The following is a 21735-nucleotide window of genomic DNA, read 5'->3' on the forward strand; positions in this document are numbered from 1 at the left end:
CATGAAGAAAACTCAGCAATATCATAAATTACAAGACTCTGGGTAATTTTCTTGTTATTTTGTTTTATGCTTGATCTTATTAAGTTATTTGTGATAAATCCAAGACTTTGTCTAACCCCTTCCAAAAAAACGAAAGAATAAAGAAAAGAAAAGAAGAACTACGTTGGGACAGAGTAGTGATCCATACATTGTTCAGCCCCTATATCTTCTTCTTCTTATTTTATTTTATTTTAAAAAAAAAAATTATTTTTGGCATTCTAAACTAAAGTGGACAATTTGAGCTTATATATTAATAATATTGTTGTCAGAAAATCTCATTAGGTTCTATTTACAATCGTCTCCATCCGTATGTCACGTTTAAAATCTAGTATTAATATATTAGGCTTGGACAAACAACAATTCAATATATATTTGTCTTTGATGTAGCAAATTGAAAATCAAAATAAAGGTACAAACATCAACAATAGTCACACAGAAACATAAATACATCACAAAAACATCAAAATAAAAGCTACACCTCACAAGTCATACACTTGCTTGCCAGTGAACTTGACCTCAATTGGGTTCACGTTCTTACCAATTGACCTTAAGTTCAGCCCAACTCCTTGGCGACCTGGGTTCACCTTTTCAGGGTAGACTCCATCCTTGGGGTGCAAATATTGGACCTCTCCATTAGGGAACACCCTGTAAAATTGGTAGTTGATCTTGTACTTAGACCTCAACCTTGACCCAAGAGCCAAGCACTGCTCTTTCCTAGCCAATTTGAGCAAGTTAGGACCTTGCCTCATTATGGCTGCACCACCTGTTGGCATCTCAAACACTTGTTCCTTTCCAGATTCCCATGTGATCACATAGAATTCTTCGACTTGGGCTTTACGTAACAACCCTCCAGTGCTGCCACCAAAGATTGGTGATGGGGTGCTTGGGTCCAATTGTGGTGGTGTGAACCCCACTGGTGCCTCTTTCTTTGTGGGTGTCTCTGATGGTGCACCTGTAGTTGCCTTAATTGTTGTGCGCTTTGGGGCTGAGAATTTGAGTGTCTTAGGAGTAGTGAAGGAGAAGGTTGATGATTTTGAAGCAGAGAAAGGTGGGGTGAAGAGGGAAGCTTGAGTTGCCATAGCCATGGAGGGTTTAGAGATAAGGAAATCTGGTTGGTCTTAAGACTCTTAGCTTTGTAATGGCTTATGGTCTCGTGGGATATTCAATGAGGTTGAGAATGTAATAGTTTTGAGAGTTTGTAGGATTTTGGATGAGTGGTGGATATGTGAGTGTGGATAAGGGGATATGGCTTGGACCAATTAGGATGTGTGATTTTGATTCGTATTCAAAATTTCTTACTCACTCACCCCTCAGCTTCTATTAATTTGTTTTTGTTTTGGTCAATGTCTTTTGCCTAGCAGAAGACAGAAAGGGGACCATTTGAACTGGATCCAAATTCTAGCCCATTCGGAAATTCATGGCTTAATTATTTAGCCGAGCCCGGCCCTAAAGATAATTCTCAAGCCCGGTTTAAATCATACTCAGCCCGACTTGCTCTTTGTCTTTAATTTTATGTTCTCCCATATTTTTGTTAGATAGATAAAACTTAAAAATCCTAAACTCCAAGCTGATCCTGCTATGGAAAGGCAAAAGGATTAAGAGACTCTCTAAGCTCGTTTATAACCCTAATTATAACCATATTGAGACATGTCTTTCTTAGAGTTATAAACGAGCTGAGTTTTGTCAAGTATTGAATGTTCAAACTTGACTCAATAATGACAATAAAATATTCAAGCTTAGCTTGAGCTTGAACTAAGCCAACAACCAATGTTTGAACTCGAGCTTATCAAAACGTTCAAAACTAATTTGTTAGTCTAGCTAAGCTGGAACTCAATTTCAAGCTCAAACTAGAGCTCAATATCAAGCTTTTAATCAAGATCCAACAAAGGTACATTATCAAGCACATATTAATCATATTATGAAGCTCATTTGGTTTACACAAGTGGTACCAAATCCTAATTAATTAAAGACTTAGTAAGACATAAGTTTTTTTTTTAAGCTAATATCAAGCTTATTACCAAGCCCATAAATGAGTTCATTCTTGACTTGTTTTTTATTGAGCCCTTTTTTTATGAGCTTGTTAAAAATAAAAAAATAAAATTGTTTGGGCTTGAATCAATTATTACACAAGCCTAAAACTAAGGCACAAACTCAGCTTGTTCATAAACAAACATGAATAAGATTTTTATTAAGTTAAGTTCGAGCCATTTATGAACGGCTTGGTTCAATTATAGGCAAAATCTATTTCTACGAAAATTAGTAATGTGTCAACAAATTAAGATCCGAACTGCGTATGCATGCAACCAGGGATGGACCTAGGTGGGGGCCCAAGGGGGCCTGGTCCCCTCTCCCCCCCAACCCGGGTTCAAAATATATATATATATATATATATTTAGCCATTTTATATTTCATTTTTGTAGTTGAGCCCCCTTCTCCCCAATCAGTCAAGTTAGCCTAACTCAAATAGCAATTATCCAACCTAAAAACTCAACAAAAATAATAAAAATATTCACAATGGCAATTGTATTTTAGCAACAAAAAAAAAACAAAAACAAAAAAAAAAAAAAAAAAAAACAAAAAACAAAACAAAAAACAAAAAACAAAAAACAAAAACAAAAACAAAAAACTATTTTACCACCAAAGAATAAAAATATCATGTGTTATTGAAGAAGTTAAAACTAAAATTTTTTGCAACTACAATAAACTCATATGAATACCAATTGACTATAGCAAGTTGTTAAAAATAAAATACAATATTTTATTAAGATTATATCTATTCCTTCAATTAAAAAACTCAAATTCTCTCTCTTCCTAATTATTTTAATGAGTTTTTTTATATTATTTTAAATGAAGTAATTAAAAAAATAGAACATTTGATATTGAGTGTAATTATAAAATGAAGTGATAAAATAGATAAAATAGATTTTTGAGGTACTACAAGCTAAAATTTTAACATCACATCACTGTGAATGCTCTAACTTCAAAAAAAAAATCCTAGCCAGCCTAGTATTAAAAAAAAAAATTCTTTTGTTTTTGTTTTTGTCTTTGTTGGTAAATGATTGGATTTTAATATATTTAGAAACAACGATTTTATATATTTATAATTTTTTAATACTATATAAATGTCTATTTGAAGGTTTTTTTTTTTTTTTTCTTTATACTCCGACTCCCACTAGCTTAAAATCCTAGGTCCATCCCTGCGTGCAATTCTTTTGAAGGACTGAGATTAATCCTTGAATAATTTTCTAAAAATAAAAATAATAATAACAAAGTTTTAAAAAAAAAAGTAAGAGAGAAAGTTAAAAAATGAAAAAGTAGAATAAAATAAAATAAAATTGTGAGATTTCTCAAATCTCAATCCCCATAAGCGCTTTGAAGAACTGTCCTTTAAAAATATCATTGTCACATGCATCGAATGAGAAAAACAGAGCCACATAGAGATGTTTTTTGTCTAGAGAAGTCCTCCCACTCCCCTAATTTGTCTGTGAGAGCTTTCAGCTTAGTGTTCGTGATATTATGAATGTGATCGGTCGCCTTTGCCACGAGTACTTCAACGGTTTTCATGCATCCAAATCAAATCTCATTGCAAAAAAGGTAAAGTATTCCATTTTTGTATTGAACCTCTCTCTCTCTCTCTCTCTCTCTCTCTCTCTGAAAATTGAATTATGAACCTACGTCTACTTTATTCTGTTCTGTGAAAAATGTTCCATTTATTGGATCTATATTCTGTACTATTGTTAGAGCATTAGCATTGGAGAATCCTAATGCCATATTTAGGGAGAATTTAGCATTTTTAGCCTCAAAATGCTTTGCATCAGGGAATGCTATACCCCAGTATTGCAAATTATTTTGCAATACTGCTACAGTACTATTCTAAAGGTAGAATAGTATTGTAGCAGTTTTCTAAAAAAAATAATAATATTTTAAGCTCTTCTCCCCTAGAATTTCTCTCTCCTCTGTCATTATTCATGTTCTCTTCTCTCTCTTCCTTCTCTCTTTCTCATCTGCTCTCTCCTCTCTTCAGACCCAAACAATATCTTCCTCCCAACATCAACATCACACATCACAGTGGAGGAAACGTTGATTTGGGTTGTGATTCTCGCTGATGCTGTGATTCTGTGATGCTGTGATTCTCACCGATGTCTGGGTTTTGAAGCTATGATTCTGTGATGCTGTGATTCTCGCCAATGTCTGGGTTTTGATCGGGGTTGAGCTAGGTTGATCTAGCGACGACAGTGGCGGCGATGTTTGGGTTTTGATCAGGGCTAATCTAGTGTTTTTTTTTCCCTATTGTGATCGAGGTTGATCGGCGATGTCTGGGTTTTGATCGGGGATGGAGGAAACATTGATCTAACGGCGGCAGTGGCAGCGGTTTTTAGGTTTCAATCGGGGTTGATCTATGAAAAAAAAAAAAAAATTTTTTTTTTCTCCTATTGTGATCTGGGTTGATCGGCGATGTCTGGGTTTTTGTTCTAGTGGGATTTTGGTGGGCCTGGTGGAGGGGCAGTGGGATTTCAGTTGTTTTGGTGGTGATTGATGATGGTGGAGCCGTAGAGGCGTGGCTTGATTGATTGATGATGATGATCGGGGTTGTTTTGGTGGTGATGGGATTCCGATGGGTTTTGATCGGGTTGATCGGCGGTGTATGATGAGAGGCTGAAGCAGTTAGGTTGAAGCATTTTGGTGGTGGTGTGGTGATTGATGATGGTGGAGCCGTGGAGGTGGTGGTGTGGTGATAGATGATATAGAGTCTAATAAAAAAAAGATGGTGGTGTGGTGATTGATGACGGTTGGAAAGAAATAATAAAAAAAGATTAAAAAATAATATTTTAATAAAAATAGAGTTTTGGGATGTGGGAGGTAGTGTAAAATGGTATGGTATAATGATAAAGTAGCTTTTTGGAATGGTAAAATAGAGTAGAATTGGAATTTTCCAATGCTAATGCTCTTAGTTCTAAATTGGTTATGCCATTACATGCAATAGAAAAATACTACTCCTGTTGATAAAATAATTTAAAAAGAGAGAAGTATGGGAGAAAAATTTTTATATCATATCATATACTATATATAATAGCAATAATTTTTTTCCTGTAATTAAAGTGCTGCTGTGTAGAAAAAATGTCCATCTAAATATCTGCCACGTATACAGTTTAAAAGCTCGCATGTCACATTTTTTGAGGACTCTTTAAAAAAAATAAAACCATTTAAAGATAGTCGCACTTCAAAAAAAAAAAAAATCTGAAACAATGAGCCCAAAACCCTCCAATCTGTCTTCTATTTCTTCAAAAATGTCAAAAGGGTACTAAGCAGATTACGTCAAAGAAGAATACAATTTGAAGTCTAATGTCTCAATGTACTTTATAAATAACATACTCTTAAAAGCAAGACAAACAAATGGACGTACCACATTACCCTATGAATTTTAATGAATTTCATTGTATTGTTAAGTTTTTTTTTTTTTTTTTTTTTTTAAGAAGAGTAAACTAAATGTATTGTTAAGTTATTGTATGTCATCTTCTTTGTACATATGACCATGAATTTTTCTGGAAAATTACATTGTAAATAAAGTTGGATTGTTTCTTCAAGATTGCTGACTTTTGTAAGTTGGGTCCATCATATTAACAAATCTAATTTATTTATTTATTTTTTCCATTAATCCTTCTTTTGCTGCTATGGATTACCTCCACTTTTGGATGATTCTTAATCACATTATGTCACTAAGATTGGTTTGAAAATGTTGCTGATAAAAGGGTTGGTATGTTACTAGAGATAAAGTCTAAAATTTCATTGATAGTACTCCCCTCCCCCATGGTATTGAGTCCATTTTTTAAGGCTTTTGCTATTGGAATAAGCATTAAATTATGTTTTTATATTAAGTTATATTTTTATACTTTTTGGTATCATTTTGTCATTTAGCACTAGAGTATTTTTTGTTAAGATAGAAGTAGGATTAATTTATGATTGTGTACAAAATTTGTGAGGACTTTCTTAGTGACTTCTCCTCCACTATGGAGTTATGTACATTTTTTGTATGTACCATTGGTTTGTTTGATTGGAAGCCTTTTATTCTGGTTTTTCTTGGGTTTGAAAGGTGGTTTGTTCTGGTAATAGACACATTATTAATTGGCTTATAGTATGCATCTTAAAGTTTGATAGGCTTCGTATTTTGGATGATGTATGTCACATTGTTGGGCTCTTCTACTTTAATGAAGATTTGGAATTTTTTTGGAGAGAATACTTAAAAAAATCAAGTATCTACAATATTTCATTATTCAGCACTGATACTTGAGGTGGTAGATAATTTGCAATTGGTTCATTGTGATAACTTTTTTTTTCTCCCTCCAATCTTTCTCTTATCAATTTTTTTTTTCTTCCTTGGGTCAAAGCCGATTGATTGTGTTATGTGGACTTTTTTTTTTTTTTTTTTCTCTTCTATAGTTTTAGAGTTAAGATGATGACAAGTTCCATGTGCTTTTCCATCTTGCAAGTTCCTAGATGCAGAATCCCCACATTAGCTACTTTTTGGAGGGAAAGCTTCCACAGTTTGAGTAGGACTGACAAAAACAATTCTAGCTTTAGGCTACTTGGTTCTAATATCTATGGGCTTGAGAGAGATTACAATAGGAAATGGACTCGAAGTCCTGTATTTACAAACACAGAGAAGGAAATAAAACCACCCAGCAAAGCAAACCAAGCAATATTGGGCATGAAATTTTAGATTGAGTGGTTTCAAGAAGTGATACATTTAGTGTAAATAAGACAAAGATTAGGCAATTCCACAATACTGAATACTGTGAATCATAAGATTTACTTCCTATAGATTATTGAAATAAAACAAAAAATATATATGACTACACAATAGAGAAATATAAGAGAAAAATTGATTACCTTCGAAAGAATAATATACGATATGATTTTTTTTTTTGGAGCTAATTACAACGTGCCTAACTCGCAGCTCGAAGCCGTTCCCTCCTAGACCTCCAAGCACTTTGTGCATGGGGAGATGCAAATTCAGCTATAAGGCCTTTGGCATAATCTACGATATGATTGTTTTTATTGTGTGTCTTAGTGTTTTGGATTCAAGTACTTATAGATGATTTACTTTTATTTATTTATTTTATGAATAGATGATTACATAATAATGGGTGAAAAGTTTCATAAATTCCATAACTTGGGTGTGCGTATAATCTAATATATTTGTTTTGTTTATCACTGCCAGGGTTGTTGTTAATAGATTTTCTCTGTATCATTGCAGCTTTTTGGGGATTGTGAGCTTTTTCTTTTTCTTTTTTTGTTTTGCAATTGAAATTTAGGCCAAGATTAAGATTCGATGTTGTTTTTATGGGTTATGCCTTATGAATTGGTTTGGTTTTAGAATTTGAGATTCCCATCTACTATTGATTCTGCATTTTATTTGTTGTTGGTGGAATTTTGTTTTGTTTATATGTTGTGGCTTGATTATTCACTACAACTTTTTCTTTTTTCTTTGTGATTAAAAAGTTGGATTCAATGTCCCTTTTAAGGGTTATATATTGTTTTGGTTTTAGAATTTGAGATTCCAATGTACTATTAATTATGTATTATTCTTTGACTAATATTTTCTTGACTTTCTATTTCATAAACCTGTAGCCATTTTTCTCTTTTAAACTTTGTGGTTGTAAAATTTTCTCTAATCTCATGGTTTAATTCATTGTGGTTCCTAGGAATGGTAGATTTGGTATTTGAAATTGTCTTGCAAGTTTTAGTTTGGTGTGATTCATTGTGGTTCCTAGGAATAGCAAATTTGCTATTTGAAATTGTCATGTAAGTTTTAATTGCTTAAAGTCAAATTCTTTTCTTTTAGTCTCTCATAACAGGGAAGCACACACATGAAGTGATTTGAAAAAACTAATTTTTAAAATTTTTGGGGGATGTCGGACACTATATGCTTAAATATACTATGTTATTTAAGTTTGAATATATATATAGTAGAAGTATGATAACTAAGTTTATGTTGGATGCAAAATTCATTAATCTGTAAAATGATCGCGTGCATTGTGCGAGTTAAACATTAGTTCTTCTAATGTCTATAACTGTACAGGAGACTGTCTTTTTTCATACGGGCATGTATGTGTGTAGTACAAAGCAATAGGAGTGTAGGGCAAAGAATGTATAGAACGAAGTAATATAGGACACTAGGCCGCCTAATCCCGTTCGGCTAGACAACAATATACATACTAACAACTCTATTTTAGATGATAATGATATCCAGAATTATTTGAAGAAATTGTGTGATTGTTAGAGCATTAATAACAAAGGCGTTAAAAATACTAAAAAGTTATTTTGTCACCAAAAACACTAAAATTCCCACAACATCAAAGGTGTTTAAACTTCAAATTTTTTAACACTCAACTACATTGAACTGCCATCAGTTCAATCTTTGGTAGCTTACTGTAGCTAATAATTATGCAAAAATAATGATATTTTATTCGATTATTTTATTTGTCTCTCTCTTTCTCGTGCCCCTCTTCTCTCTTCAGCCTCCTCTCTTTTCTCTCTCTCTTTTCTTCTCTGCTCCATCTCCCTCACCCTCTTCTCCGTCTCTCTATTCCACCTCTCACCACCGCCTCGCCCACTTAAGGGCTTTTTTTTTTTTCTGCTCCAGATTAGCACCAGTGTGTCATATATCTTTGATGTTTGATTCGGGAAAGGCTTCGTAAGAGGATAATTGTTAGATTGTGAATGTAATGGAATGCCAAGAAAAAGTAAAAGTTGCATTCTTGTAGGATTGCTAGAAGCACATAGAAATATTTATTTTATTTAATTTTGGAATTCAAATGTATTTTTATTGTTCTATATATTGCATTTTATTTTAGGTTTTAGTAGTTAACTAAGTTAGCATTTTCTTAGTTTCTCAGAGTCAAGGTCTTTTTTGTAATTCAAAAAAATTCTCTCTTGCTTAGTGTTGATTTCAAGCAAGTCTAGGTGTTAACTCTGTAAACAAGAAAAATTCCCGACCTATCACAAGCTGACACGTCACACTACCAAGTCCACAAAATGCAGCCAATTACAAAGCGTCACATACTGCTGCTAGGTTTTACTATTACTATTCAGAAACCAACAGAAATTTGCCAAGTGTCATGCAAGAACCAATCATGCATCAGCTCGTGCAAGCGATGACATAAGCAGCCTCGTACGTGTAAGCAATGACCTAAGCAACCTCGCATGTGTAAGCGATGACACAATCATTCCAGCACGTGCAGGCGATGACATAAGTAGACCAATCAAGCTCTGCCACGTGTCACCAATCAGACTCCGCCACGTGTCGCTTACCTACCCCAAAACTCCTATAAATAGAAGCCTTCCTAAGCCATTAGGAGGAGACCGAACCATTTGAAGCACTCAGAAGTCCAGAAGCTCTGCCGAAACCAAGCTCTAAAGCCTCCAAGAACTTCAAGAATTTCAACTTCGAATACGAAGAACATTCGAAGAGAAATCATCCAGATCATCCGCCTAGATCCAAAAGTCTGCAGGAATCAAGCCTAAAGTGTCCGAAAACATCAACAAATCACAAATCAGTGAAGCTCTACGGATTCAAGCCTCTAAAGCCCCGAAGAACTTCCACCACAAATCCAAGAACACAAAGAACACACGAAGAACACGAAGAACGTGAAGAACAAAGGATTTCTAACAAGCTCATAGCCAGAGATTCATTGTAATTCCGTTTCAACAATCTTCGATCCATCCCTCAACCAAATTGAAGGATACTTTGTGTTTAAGTCAAAATCACATTACCACAAATTCAATTAACAAGTCTTGCAAGGAGATCGAATCAGAGGATAACTCTTTTGTAATCACAGAGAATTATACCACAATCATCAATACAAATTCACACTTGTGACACTATTTTACTTGTTTGACTTTATTTCGAACCGAGAAATTTAGTCGTCCACAAACTCCTAAGTTATCTATCCACGTTCTTCAATTCTGTTGTTGCATCCGTTTTGGTTATGTACCATGCGACATAAGCAAGAAAGTAAATGAGAAGTTTGTGATAAAACTATTTTCTTGTGTGGCTTACCCAAAACAATAGTCTAAGGCTCTAGGCACTACTTCTGTACCAAAAAATCAAAAACTTGTGATACAAGTGAAGGTTCTATAGCAGAAGCATTTAGTTTTCAACACTGTTATTTTTGAAGTTTCATGGGGGGAGTTTTGGGGTTGACACATAGGCCAGAGCCACCGAACATATCGTGCTTAATGCTGAAGTTGTTCTAACTTCTAATATGGTGTGTGTATCATAAGACTTTGATTTGTGAAGTGTTTTATTATACAAAAATTGTGTTTCTAACATATTTAGACGTGGTGGCTGGTTATCTTTAGTTGCTTAATGACACAGATCCTAAGACAAGAAGATTTAGTCGAGCTGTGCTACGCAATGGAGATTGTATAAAGTTTTCAATTGCAATAGTAGGTCTTTTGCATCTCAACTGTCCAATCCCCTTTGGTTTTAGACTTTTAGTAGGCATCTCTATTATATAATTTGTTCTCATTGGTATGGTCTCTGTAGATGGTGTATTGTCTTAACTTTTGCTTGCTTGTGTGTAATGGTTGGACCTCTCCTCGTGTTAAAACTAATCTATAATGGTGAAGCAATTTTACCCTACGAATTTAAGCGCAACAATTATTATGGTACAATATGTAGATAATTGGGGATAATTTCTGCACATTTACACAAATTTCTGACAATTTTTTATAAGTAATAAATTTTATTAAGACCAAAAGACTCACCAAAGTATACAGAATGAATACAAATGGGGACAAAATTGCCGAGAAGCTAATAGATCAACAACCATTCTGCATTACCTAGTAAACTCCAAACAACCCCAACACCATGTAGTTCGGTAGCAATAGAACAATGAAGAAGATGGTCTGCTGATTTTCCATTACATCTGCACATACAACGCCACTCCAAAACACATATATTCCACTTGACTAGATTATTAGTCGTAAAATATTTCTCCAAATTTTAATACCAGATAGGATATAAAAAGCACTCTCACAATCTTTTACTTCAAAAAAAAAAAAAAAAAAAAAAAAAAAAAAAAAAAAAAAAAAAAAAAAAACAGAATTGCTGCTACCAAACCAAAAAATTTAGATGGAGACACTGTTGGGGATACCCTTGCCAGTGAGCCCGACTTCTCTAGAATAATTGGAGGTGATAGGATAGAGCAAGGTATAAGGCACCTTTACTGGGCCAACCCTGTTCCTCCATCTGTGGTCATTGTTCATTTTTTTAATTCTGTTTCCAATTTCCTCCAGCTTATTTCCAAATCTCTTAAATGCTGCCTCTTGTTCAGCATCTGAAGTCCACTCAGGATCTCTCTGCCCAAGATAAATCTCATCAGTTGAATGCCGGGACAAAATTTCTATCAGTGATACACCAAGGAGGGTTTGACACTGTGCTGTTATAGTTTTCAGGTAGGCTAATTCAGGGTTTGACTCAAGTTCAGCATACTCAGGGGTGCCTGGCTCAGGCATGAAGCGGCGGCTTACAGTTGGGCGATTAGGAAGATAGCCAGCATAAGGGTATTGCCCAAAATTCACAGCTGCATGAAGGGCAGAAGCCACCCATATGATAATGGTGCATACTTGGATAAGCTCAGTTCGTGTCTTCATCTCAGGCCACCATGGCTCATCTTTCTTGTCACCATGCCCCTTATTGCGGATCTCCATCCACCATGATTGGAGTTCAGGATCATTTTGGACCATTTCATCAGTTGGATAGTAGAAAGAACAATATTCATTAACCCATTCCTCAATTGCTGACCAGATCTCTAGCCCATCAACAGCATAGGGATAATCCTCAATCAGAAGTCTGAGGTCATGCCGGCAGGATGAGTCTTCAACTGCGATTCCTCTAAAATGAGGCAAAAAGTGGATCAAAATTCGTTCTGATAAAAATTAAAACTATAGAGATCATTATTTGACAAAGCTTTGCACACCTTTTGAGCAGATCTTTAGGTAATGCCTGTTCTGTGAACACCCAATTCTTATATACAAAAGAAGACAATTCCATGGCGTATTTTGCTGGGAAGACTGTTCTCTCAAGCACCCCTCCAGCATTGATGAGGATCTGCCGAGCCAAGGCATTTATATGCATTGTGTCCCGGAAATGGGGATGCAAAAGCTTATGTACTGGGTGAAGCACACTCAGTCGTCTATTTGTTGCAATCACAAACGGCTCTATTGTAGCATGGGTGTTCAACCTGCAAATAGTCAGCAGCGTTTATGTATTCTTACTAGATCACAGTCAAGTTTCTAGCTTTTTCTATCACGCAGTATTTTTCTAAGGCATCATACCAGTGGCTAATAAGCTGGTGGTAGCTAGAATCATTAACAGCAGCATAAGCTTTGGCCAGCTGCCACACCGAACCTTCAACACCTTCTTCTGCTGGAATGAAAACTTTGCTGATGGCACCATGACGTTCCCCTTGTGGATGAGGCAAGCTTAACTCAATTGCCAATGGCTTCAATGTCCCATTATCTTGCAGTAAAAGGAGCGTTCTGGTGGCATAAGTCTTTGTGGTAGTTGAGTTTATTCTCTTCAGGTATGGCATTAATGTATCATGATGATCTAATATAAACAACCTGTTGTTTCTAATTGCCTAGAACAAGAAAATAGAGATTGGTTATCGTCTTATCAATGTAGAACAAAGTATAGTAAGATATTTTGGATGTCATATCGGTTGTATAATGTGCTATTGTCAGAAACGTGAATAATGATCAATACTTCATCCACAGGCAGCCCATTCAGATTCTTCTCTATGTGTTCTTTTGTTATTGCACTGTTTTGATTCCCATATTCTCCAGGGTCTAGATTGCTGGTTGGAGGGAATTCCTGCAGACACCATTCCAGTAAAATGTTGAAGCAAAAAAACCATTTACATTATTTATCAACTTCATTAACAAATTATATTTTACTTCGAGGCGGCGGATGACAACAGGGTTGACTCCAGCAAGCATTTCACGTCCAAACTCTTCATCAGTCCTCCAAGCAGACTTGTCCCCTACAATTATACCATTAAAAGCTCTATACTTGTAGTTAAATAGTTTAAAAATTACAATAAAGTTTTGGATATTGAAGATTTTGAAGCATCTAATGTCAAGTGAAACACAGAACTTGAGGAATACCTTTGATCACATCAGGCACCGGGAACTTGAGGAATCGCTCACCATCATTACGAATGAGTTCCCTCAACAGCTCACAAGGAATGTGTTCCCTAATTTTACTGGTTGTTTCTTCATTTGGTAGCTTAATCCCACCTTCATAGAGCTTAAGTACGTCTTGGAAGCTGTCAAACTCGTTGAAGTTTTTGTCACATAAAGATGTAAGCTTTGAAAGCAATATTTGTACTAGGGACTTCAGAGCATAGGCAAGAAAATCTGAGAATTTCAAGAGGCCAAATTGCTCATCTCTTGGAACATAAATGTCGAGACTTAAAAGTGGCAATCTGCTCTCACTACGGGGATCTGTTACAACCAGAATATTAAGTTGCTGACTAAAAATGATTAAAATCAATTATTCTAGGATACCCAAAAATCATTCTATGTTACTCAAAATTCTTAGTAATTGAAGGAGCTCAAACCGCCATTGTTTACTTGTCACAGAAGTTGGAATTTGAAACTGAAAAATCGAATAGAATTTAGAATGCTGACCTTCTTTTGTTGGTTTCCGTCCAGTTCTCCCTCTTCGGGGATATGGGTACTCCTCTGTTCCACCAAGAACAGGGCGTGCATGATCTTTACCTTTATCTGGACTTCCCAAATCATTGTAGTAAGCATAGTCATAGACTCTGTCCCACTCCTTAAGCTCCCCCGATTCATCTCCACGCAGATTTTCCAGTTCTTTTTCCCTATACTTGTGTAACAGCTCAGGTGTTTGGCATGGAAGGTAGCTCTAGCACATAAATAACAAGTTTGTTACTTCATTGAAACATGATCATAGTCCTGTTCTAGAAACGAAAACTAATGTTACATCCTTCCAAAGCTGATTTCCCTATTTATTTGATTCACCATGTCGGTCAAGCAGCCAGTAACCATTTTGTATGAAATTAACTTTCAAGTCCTGTTTATATTATAATTTAACATAGCTAAACTACCAAAACTCATAATGTGCACAACAGAACCTGAACCCTACGCATTAATAAGGATTGAAGAAACCAGCGGATCTAGATGGAGAAAGTGACAACTGACAAACAGTGGAGTAGTAATTTTGGCAAATCAAAGTGAAAGCAAAATGATAAGTTTCCATTTATATAGGGTAAAAGGAACAATCATGATAGAAAGCACTTCCTAGGTTTAAGCATCATTTTTGAGAAGAATGCACCATTGTATTTGTAGTGAAAGTGATACAATTATTGACATGGTTTGTTATAATTGAAAAAATATGAATATCACTTCCACTTAGGTCTACTTTTAACATCATTCTTGTTATGCATCAATCATAACAAAAATGTTGCATAAGAAATCAAAACCATATTACCTTGTTTGAGAAGAATACACGATTGTATCTATAACGATGAGCAGGGTAAACCCAAGAATTACAAACGAAATGTACACGACCATGCCCAGGAACATCTTCTAAGGTGACTGTCTTAAGGTAAAACTGGCTGTGATGATGGTTTCTTATAATGAAGGCCTCTGGAACACCCATGGACTCATCCCAGTCAAATGAAATGGTGAATACAGTTTCTGCTGCTGTTAATGGAGTGATTGTTGTAACCCATTTCTCCAAATGCGCCACCGTTCCAAGCTTCCCTTGCAATACATTTTCTAAACATGCATGCAACAAATTTTTTAGTTTCTTAGCTCTATTAATCTTCACAGCTGTTTCATCATTGCAATCTTATATGCTTATCAAGATCAAAGAGACAATGCTAGGAAGTTGTTCAAAAGCTACTTGATTGAAATTTAACTATGCTAAACTTCGCTTTGATCCCAACTAATTGAACTGAGTTTACTTACAACTAGACTGAGCTTTGAACCCAAATGATTGTACTGGACTAAATGACTCGTTTTAATTAATAAAATGGTTAATTTTAGTTATTATTATCTTTCTTGTCCTTTAGTCCTATGTAAAGCTATATATACTGCCAAAGTTCAAAGAAAATTCAATTAGGTTTTATTTGAATTCTCAATTTTGCGCCACATTTCCCATTTAATTTTAAATTTTGTGCCAAGTAATTAATTAGAGAATGTAAAAATCAAAGAGTCTAAATTCAATTATAATATAAATTGAATTTCAATTGGAGTCCAATTTTTCGCCATGTGTCCATTTATTTTTTTAATTTCTGTGACAAATGAATTATTTGGTGAAAAAACCTAAGAGTCTAAATCCAATTAAATTCTAAATCATATATAATATGAGGAACTATTACATATTTTAGAAATGTATGGTTTAAAAAATGTGTAAGCTAATACTATTTATAATTTGAATCTCTTCTATAAAAAAAAAATGTATAATCGTGATTATTTTTAATTGTACCCATGCATATGCATAATGCTACACACTAGTGTGCGTGTATTCAAAGTTGAAAGAAAATCTAATTACATTTCTAAATTAGATTTCAATTTATCTCTAATTTTATGACATGTGTCAATTGAAAGTATTTACTACTCATTTCAAAACTAGTGAAGTTAGTTAATTTTTATATTAAATGTAATACCATGTTAAAGAGAATTTTTTTTTAATATAATAATTTTATAGCAATTTCTTAATTTTGGTGAAAGCATTTGGTATTTACTACTCATTGCAATAATTGAGAACCCTTTTAACTTTTTATTAAAATAATAGCACAACCAATAAGAATTATTTCGTAAATATTCTTACAAGTTTTTTTTTTTTTTTAAGTTAACAAAATATGAATGATCATCAATTATATTTAACTTATGTAGGAATCAAACTATATATCTTTTTTTTATAAAAAAAAAAAAAAAAAAAAAAAAAACTATGTATATCTAAGTATATATTTTTAAATGTGGTTATGCATATGCATAGGGTTATAAGTTAGCATATATATAGTATATATAGTATTTAAAGTCAAAACTTAGTAAAATTTTGAATGTATAATATTTCCAACCTATTTAAAACTATTTTAACTCCATTTAAGATACCTAATCTAAAACTACTTCTGGCTCATTCTTTTTAAGTCTCATTTGAAATTACTTCAAATCTATTTAAAACCTAGATTTTCTTACAAAAATTATATATTATTAGTTCAAAAAATAAATTTCAATGAAAAATTATATTATGTTCTAGAAGTTAATTGTTCACTTCTTATTTAAAAAATGCACACATGAAATAAAATTATTTCATCACGATAACAAAAATTGAGTTAAGAAGTAAAATAACATTTTTTTTCTAAAATAAAATACACAATCAAACATGAACAATTTGCATTTTCTACTAAAAAATATTCTAAATCCTTTTTTAAGAGGTAACAAAATATAATAATGACCATATTTAGCTTCTTAGAAATTATAAAATGCATCTAATTGCATATTTTAAAATGTACTAATGCACATGCATGAGTTTATAAACTAGCATATAATAATAGAAGCGTTGCAATAAATTTTAAATCTCATGTTTTGACATGTTATCCATAAAGGCAAAATTACAATAGAGGGGCTACAAGGTGAAATTTTAATTTAAATGTTAGGAAAACTCTACTTTTCTCCTTTTCTTTCCAACTATCATGATTGAAAAAACTTAATCCCATTATATTGTATCACTGAAAAATTGGCTCATGATAAGAGTACATAAAAATTAAAAAAAGAAAGTAAAAAGATATAGTTTTTTTATTTATAGAGAGACCAAAATTTTCATTATTTCACAAAGAAAACAATACAACATCATTTATCTTAATAAACATTTATAGATAAGAGCTATTTTAAATTAGTAGTTTAATACACCTAAAATTTTGATGTTTGATTTGAAAATAGTGATTTTGGCTTCATCTAAGGACTAACGAACGTTTCTCAACCAAAAAAAAAAAGGACTAACGTACGTACATGACAGAGTCCACTGATATTACTCAAGCAAGATATAGAAATAGTTATTAGAGAAAAAGAGTGACCTGGATCAGGATGAACAGAACTGATGAGTTGCATGGACACACGTTTGCCCAACAACTCATAAATCCGATCAATAAACGAGGCTATGATATTCTTGCAGCACAACACGTAGTTCTTCTTCATTAAAACACACTCCCTTTTACTTTCCTGCTCTCAGTCCCTTTTACTTTCTTGCTCTCAGTCTCACCCATCTTCTAATCTGCGAATTCTCTTGTCTTGCCAGTGGACATTTCCCTCTCAATATGCGAGTTCTCTTCAGTCTTGCCATTGGACATTTCCCTCTCAAGCTACTAATTCTCTTCGGCCTTGCCATTGGTGTTGGGTCATGGGTGCACTGCACCATGGGTCCAGTCCACTTGTGATACACGTGCTCATTTAATGAGCTTGTCTTTCATGTCTCTGAACTTTTCTTCGTCACGTACAAAAGTTGCATTAGTTATTAGGGTTGGCTTGGATTTATTGGGTTGGTGGGCTGGACACGTTGAGGTGAAAAAGAGAAAAGAAAGGGGCTGATGCATTAAAGTTTTCGGCTAGAGTGTGTTTGTTTGAAGGTAAAATGAGATAAGTGAAAAATTCTGAAGAGAAAATGAGAAAGAAAACTATTTTAGAGTGTGTTTGATTAAGTGAAAAGAAAGAAAATAAATTGTGAAGATTAAGTGTTTTTTCTCCAGACCATCAAAAAGTTTTTTCTCTAAAATTAAGAGAAAACTGAAAAGCTATTTGACTTAGATGTATTTGTTTGAAGGTAAAATAAGATGGTGAAAAATTTTGAGGAGAAATAGGAAATAAAACTATTTTAGAGTTGTTTGATTAATTGGAAAGAAATAAAAATAAATGTTGAGTTTAAGTTTTTTCTCTCGGACCACCAAAAAGTTTTTTCTCTAAAGTGAAGAGAAAACTTAAAGGAGAAAATGGAGTTGCTTAATAGATGAAAATGCCCACCGCATTTGCACATTGCCTCTCCCAATTTTTTTCTTTTTTTTTTTTTTCTTTTTTTTTCTTTTCTACTCTTGGACTTGCCTTCTTCCTTTCTCTTTCTTTTTTTGGGGATTTCCCGGACTGTGGGTATGATAATAGTTTTTTTTTTTTTTTTTTTAACTAGACATGATTTTTATTTTTTAATAAATTGGGTGATTGATTTTTTTTTTTTTGAGTTGTTTGTCACTTTTTGTTTTAATTGACCATCATCTTTTAATTATATATATGTGTAAATTTATACAAACTCACTTTTCTATTCTTCCACTTTTTCCACTCCCAACCAAACAAAAATGTAAGAAACTAAAATATTTTTTATTCTCCCACTTTTTCATCCTCCCACCATTTTTTAACCTTTCATTTCCACCACTCCAACCAAATGAACTGAGAGCTAAAGAAAAAAGAAATTAGCTGAAGCAAAGTCAAGGCAAGTAGGTTGCATTTATTCTGAATTGATGTCAAGAGTGTGAAATGAAGAAAACAAGGGAAAGATGAAATAAATTAAAGGAGATGCCATTCGGCCGTGAGCAAGTGGAGAAGTCCAGAGAATGAGATTGAGGACAGTGCAGTCTTTTTTATAATATTAATGGTGTACATTAGTTTTTGTTGTAATAATATACAAACTCAATATCATAAAAAAATATTACACTTACAATTCACAAACACTCTGTTTGGTAGTGTATTTTAAACAATATTTTCAGTATTTAAATAACATTACATGTATTTTCATATACTTTTTCACTCACACATATTTTCAAAAAATACAAACAACATTACTAGAACAACATTACCAAACAGGCATTACTCTTTACTTTTAGAGTCGAAAATACTTGTAATAAAGGTGTGCAAGATTTAAATAAGGTGCGTAAAAAAATATTTTTAAGAATAAATTAAAGTATTAAACAAAAAATATTATATATATATATATAAATTTTTTTTTTAAAGTCAGGGCCTCAGGGGTTCAATTTAAGAATATAATACTAGCGAGTGGCCTCATTCCACATGTATAAAAGCTTTTTTATTTATTCTTTCTTAATATCATAAATTTCCATTTGCCAATTACTGAAATAGTTAACAGTGTGATGAGACCCAATACTCTTAAAAAAAAAAAGGAAAGAAAAAAAAGAGAGAAGTGAAAACTGAAATACAGCGTTGATCATGAAGTCATTACTTTGTACATGTGAGTGTGATTATTTTTTTATTAATAACACTTTAAAGAATTTTTTTTTTGAAACCTACACTTTAAAGATTTCAATTATACTTATCCAAGGCAACACCCGTGTCCAGGGCAGTTTTTGATACGTGCTTACAATTTACTGAAATGATGACAAGCTACATAGTCACGACGACGATGTAGGCTTTGATTTGGGGTTTATTCATTTAGGGATTTGGATAGTACGGAGAGAGAGATCATGAACACTAATATTTTCATTTTTTTTTTTTTTTCAATTAGGGTATTTCTAATATTTCATTTCACAAATGAGTGGCTTTGACACTTCTATACTGGCCTATTGTGTCGTTTTTTGTTGGGCTAACTGGGCTTCAGGCAATCCGAATAAAATTGGGTTTTTAAGAGGGATAATGTAAAATTGTACAATCTTACGGTTTGATCCTACATGTGATCCTGGAACCCAAATAATCTTGCACCAATCCTAATTATTTTGGGTAAGTGGGATTCTAAGATTGTACAAGTCTGCAATTTAAATCGTGATTTTGACAACTTTGTCACCATCTCACGGTAAAGATCTAGTAGTGATATATTAAAAGGCATAGTTGAATAGAAAAACAACAATTCAATATATTTATGTTTGATTCTCCATATAAAATTTAGTTACAAAATTAGTTTATATGTTCTTTACCTTTACGTAAAATAAATAATCTTCATATTTTGAAAATAAACATTGAATTACAGTACTACATATTTTGAAAATTTAACTACTGAATTACATGTTCTTATTTCTTTTAAAAAAAAAAATTATATGTTCTTTACGCTCTAAATACACATGTCAAATTTTGTGTCAATTGAAATTTTACAAGTATAGAAGATATAAGAAAAATATTTAATCCAATAATGGATTTGTCAAAATTCACTTCTAATAAAAACATATTGAATAAAGTTGTAATCTTAGGCTGCAACTAATTTTGTAACTAAAATTTGGTCTAGAGAGAGAGAGGGGGGGGGGGGAGACTGGAGAGAGTGTGCACACACCACACCTCACTAGTCATACACTTGCTTAGAGTTCTCATCAAAAATGCTAAATATTTTAGCATTTACCACTTCAAAATCCTACTTTATCAATTTTAACATATCATTTTACAATCCACCAAACATCAAACATTCTATTTTTTTACAACTTCATTTAAATAATATTATTTTTATTTTACCACTTTTTCTCTCTTTACACCACTTTTTTCTCAGTCCAAGCAACCCAGTTACAACCACACCCACACCTATAACTAGCCACTGTCAACCACCACCACCAAAAACATTCAACACAATCAACCATCAACATTCACCAGCAAACCCAGACCCATGGCCAGTCTAACACACTGTGGACGACTAAATTTCTCAATTCGAAATAAGTCAAACAAGTAAAATAGTTTCACAAGTGCGAATTTGTATTGATGATTGTGTAGTTCAATTCTCTGTAATTACAAAAGTGTGATCCTCTGATTCGATCTCCTTAAAAGATTTGTTAATTTGGAATTGTTGTAATGTGATTTTGATTCGAACACCAAAGTATCCTTCAATTTGGTTGAGGGACGGATCAAAGATTGTTGAAAAGGAATTACAATGAATCTCTGGCTATGAGCTTGTTAGAAATCCTTTGTTCTTCACGTTCTTTGTGTTCTTTGTGTGTTCTTCGTGTTCTTGGTGTGTTCTTCGTCTTCGAAAGTTTGTGGTGGAAGTTCTTCGGTGCTTTAGAGGCTTGAATCTGTAGAGCTTCGCTGATTTGTGATTTGTTGAGGTGTCTAGAGGCTTTTGAGCTTGATTCCAGTGAACTTTGAGATATAGGAATATGATTTGGATGATTCCTATTTAAATGTTCTTCGTATTTGAAGGTTTGTGGTGGAAGTTCTTCGGGGCTTTAGAGGCTTAGATCCATTGAGCTTCACCAATTTGTGGTTTGTTGAGGTTTCTGGAGGCTTTTGAGCTTGATTCCAGTGAACTTTGAGATCTAGGCAGGTAGTTTGGATGATTCTGCTTTGAATGTTCTTCGTATTTAAAGGTTGAAGTTCTTGAAGTTGCTGAAGGTTTCAAGGCTTGATTCCAGCAGAACTTCTGGACTTCTGAGTGCTTCAGATGGCTTGGTGCCCTTTCTCTCAACTCTCTTTTCAAATGCCTTAGGAAGGCTTCTATTTATAGGAGTTTAGGGGTAGGTAAGCGACATGTGGCGGAGTCTGATTGGTGACACGTGACAGAGCTTAATTGGTCTGCTTATGTCATCGCTTACACGTGCTGGACTGATTGTGTCATCGCTTACACGTGCAAGATTGCTTATGTCATCGCTTACACGTGCACTGATGTGTGATTGGTTTTTGCATGACACTTGGCAAATTTCTATTGGTTTCTGAGTAGTGATAGCAAAACCTAGCAGCAATACG

The 21735-nt window shown here is 33.7% G+C and overlaps 2 protein-coding genes across 2 annotated transcripts; both read right to left on the bottom strand.

Annotated features, from left to right (window-relative positions):
* Positions 1-391: 391 nt before the first annotated feature.
* LOC112037411 (photosystem I reaction center subunit II, chloroplastic) lies at positions 392-1253 on the bottom strand. The gene has a single exon (XM_024070226.2). The coding sequence runs from the start codon at positions 1122-1124 to the stop codon at positions 519-521; it is 606 nt and encodes a 201-aa protein (XP_023925994.1). The 5' UTR covers positions 1125-1253; the 3' UTR covers positions 392-518.
* Positions 1254-11162: 9909 nt separating this feature from the next.
* On the bottom strand, positions 11163-17345 carry LOC112037400 (probable linoleate 9S-lipoxygenase 5). The gene is given in 10 exon segments (XM_024070214.2): positions 11163-11938; positions 12024-12287; positions 12382-12686; positions 12812-12919; positions 13003-13088; positions 13213-13580; positions 13707-13978; positions 14564-14853; positions 17157-17285; positions 17288-17345. Coding segments are annotated over 10 exon segments (2646 nt in total). The 3' UTR covers positions 11163-11172.
* Between the last annotated feature and the right edge of the window lie 4390 nt (positions 17346-21735).

This window comes from Quercus suber, unplaced genomic scaffold (genome assembly GCF_002906115.3).
Source record: "Quercus suber isolate HL8 unplaced genomic scaffold, Cork oak 2.0 scaffold_465, whole genome shotgun sequence".
Taxonomy (NCBI): domain Eukaryota; kingdom Viridiplantae; phylum Streptophyta; class Magnoliopsida; order Fagales; family Fagaceae; genus Quercus; species Quercus suber.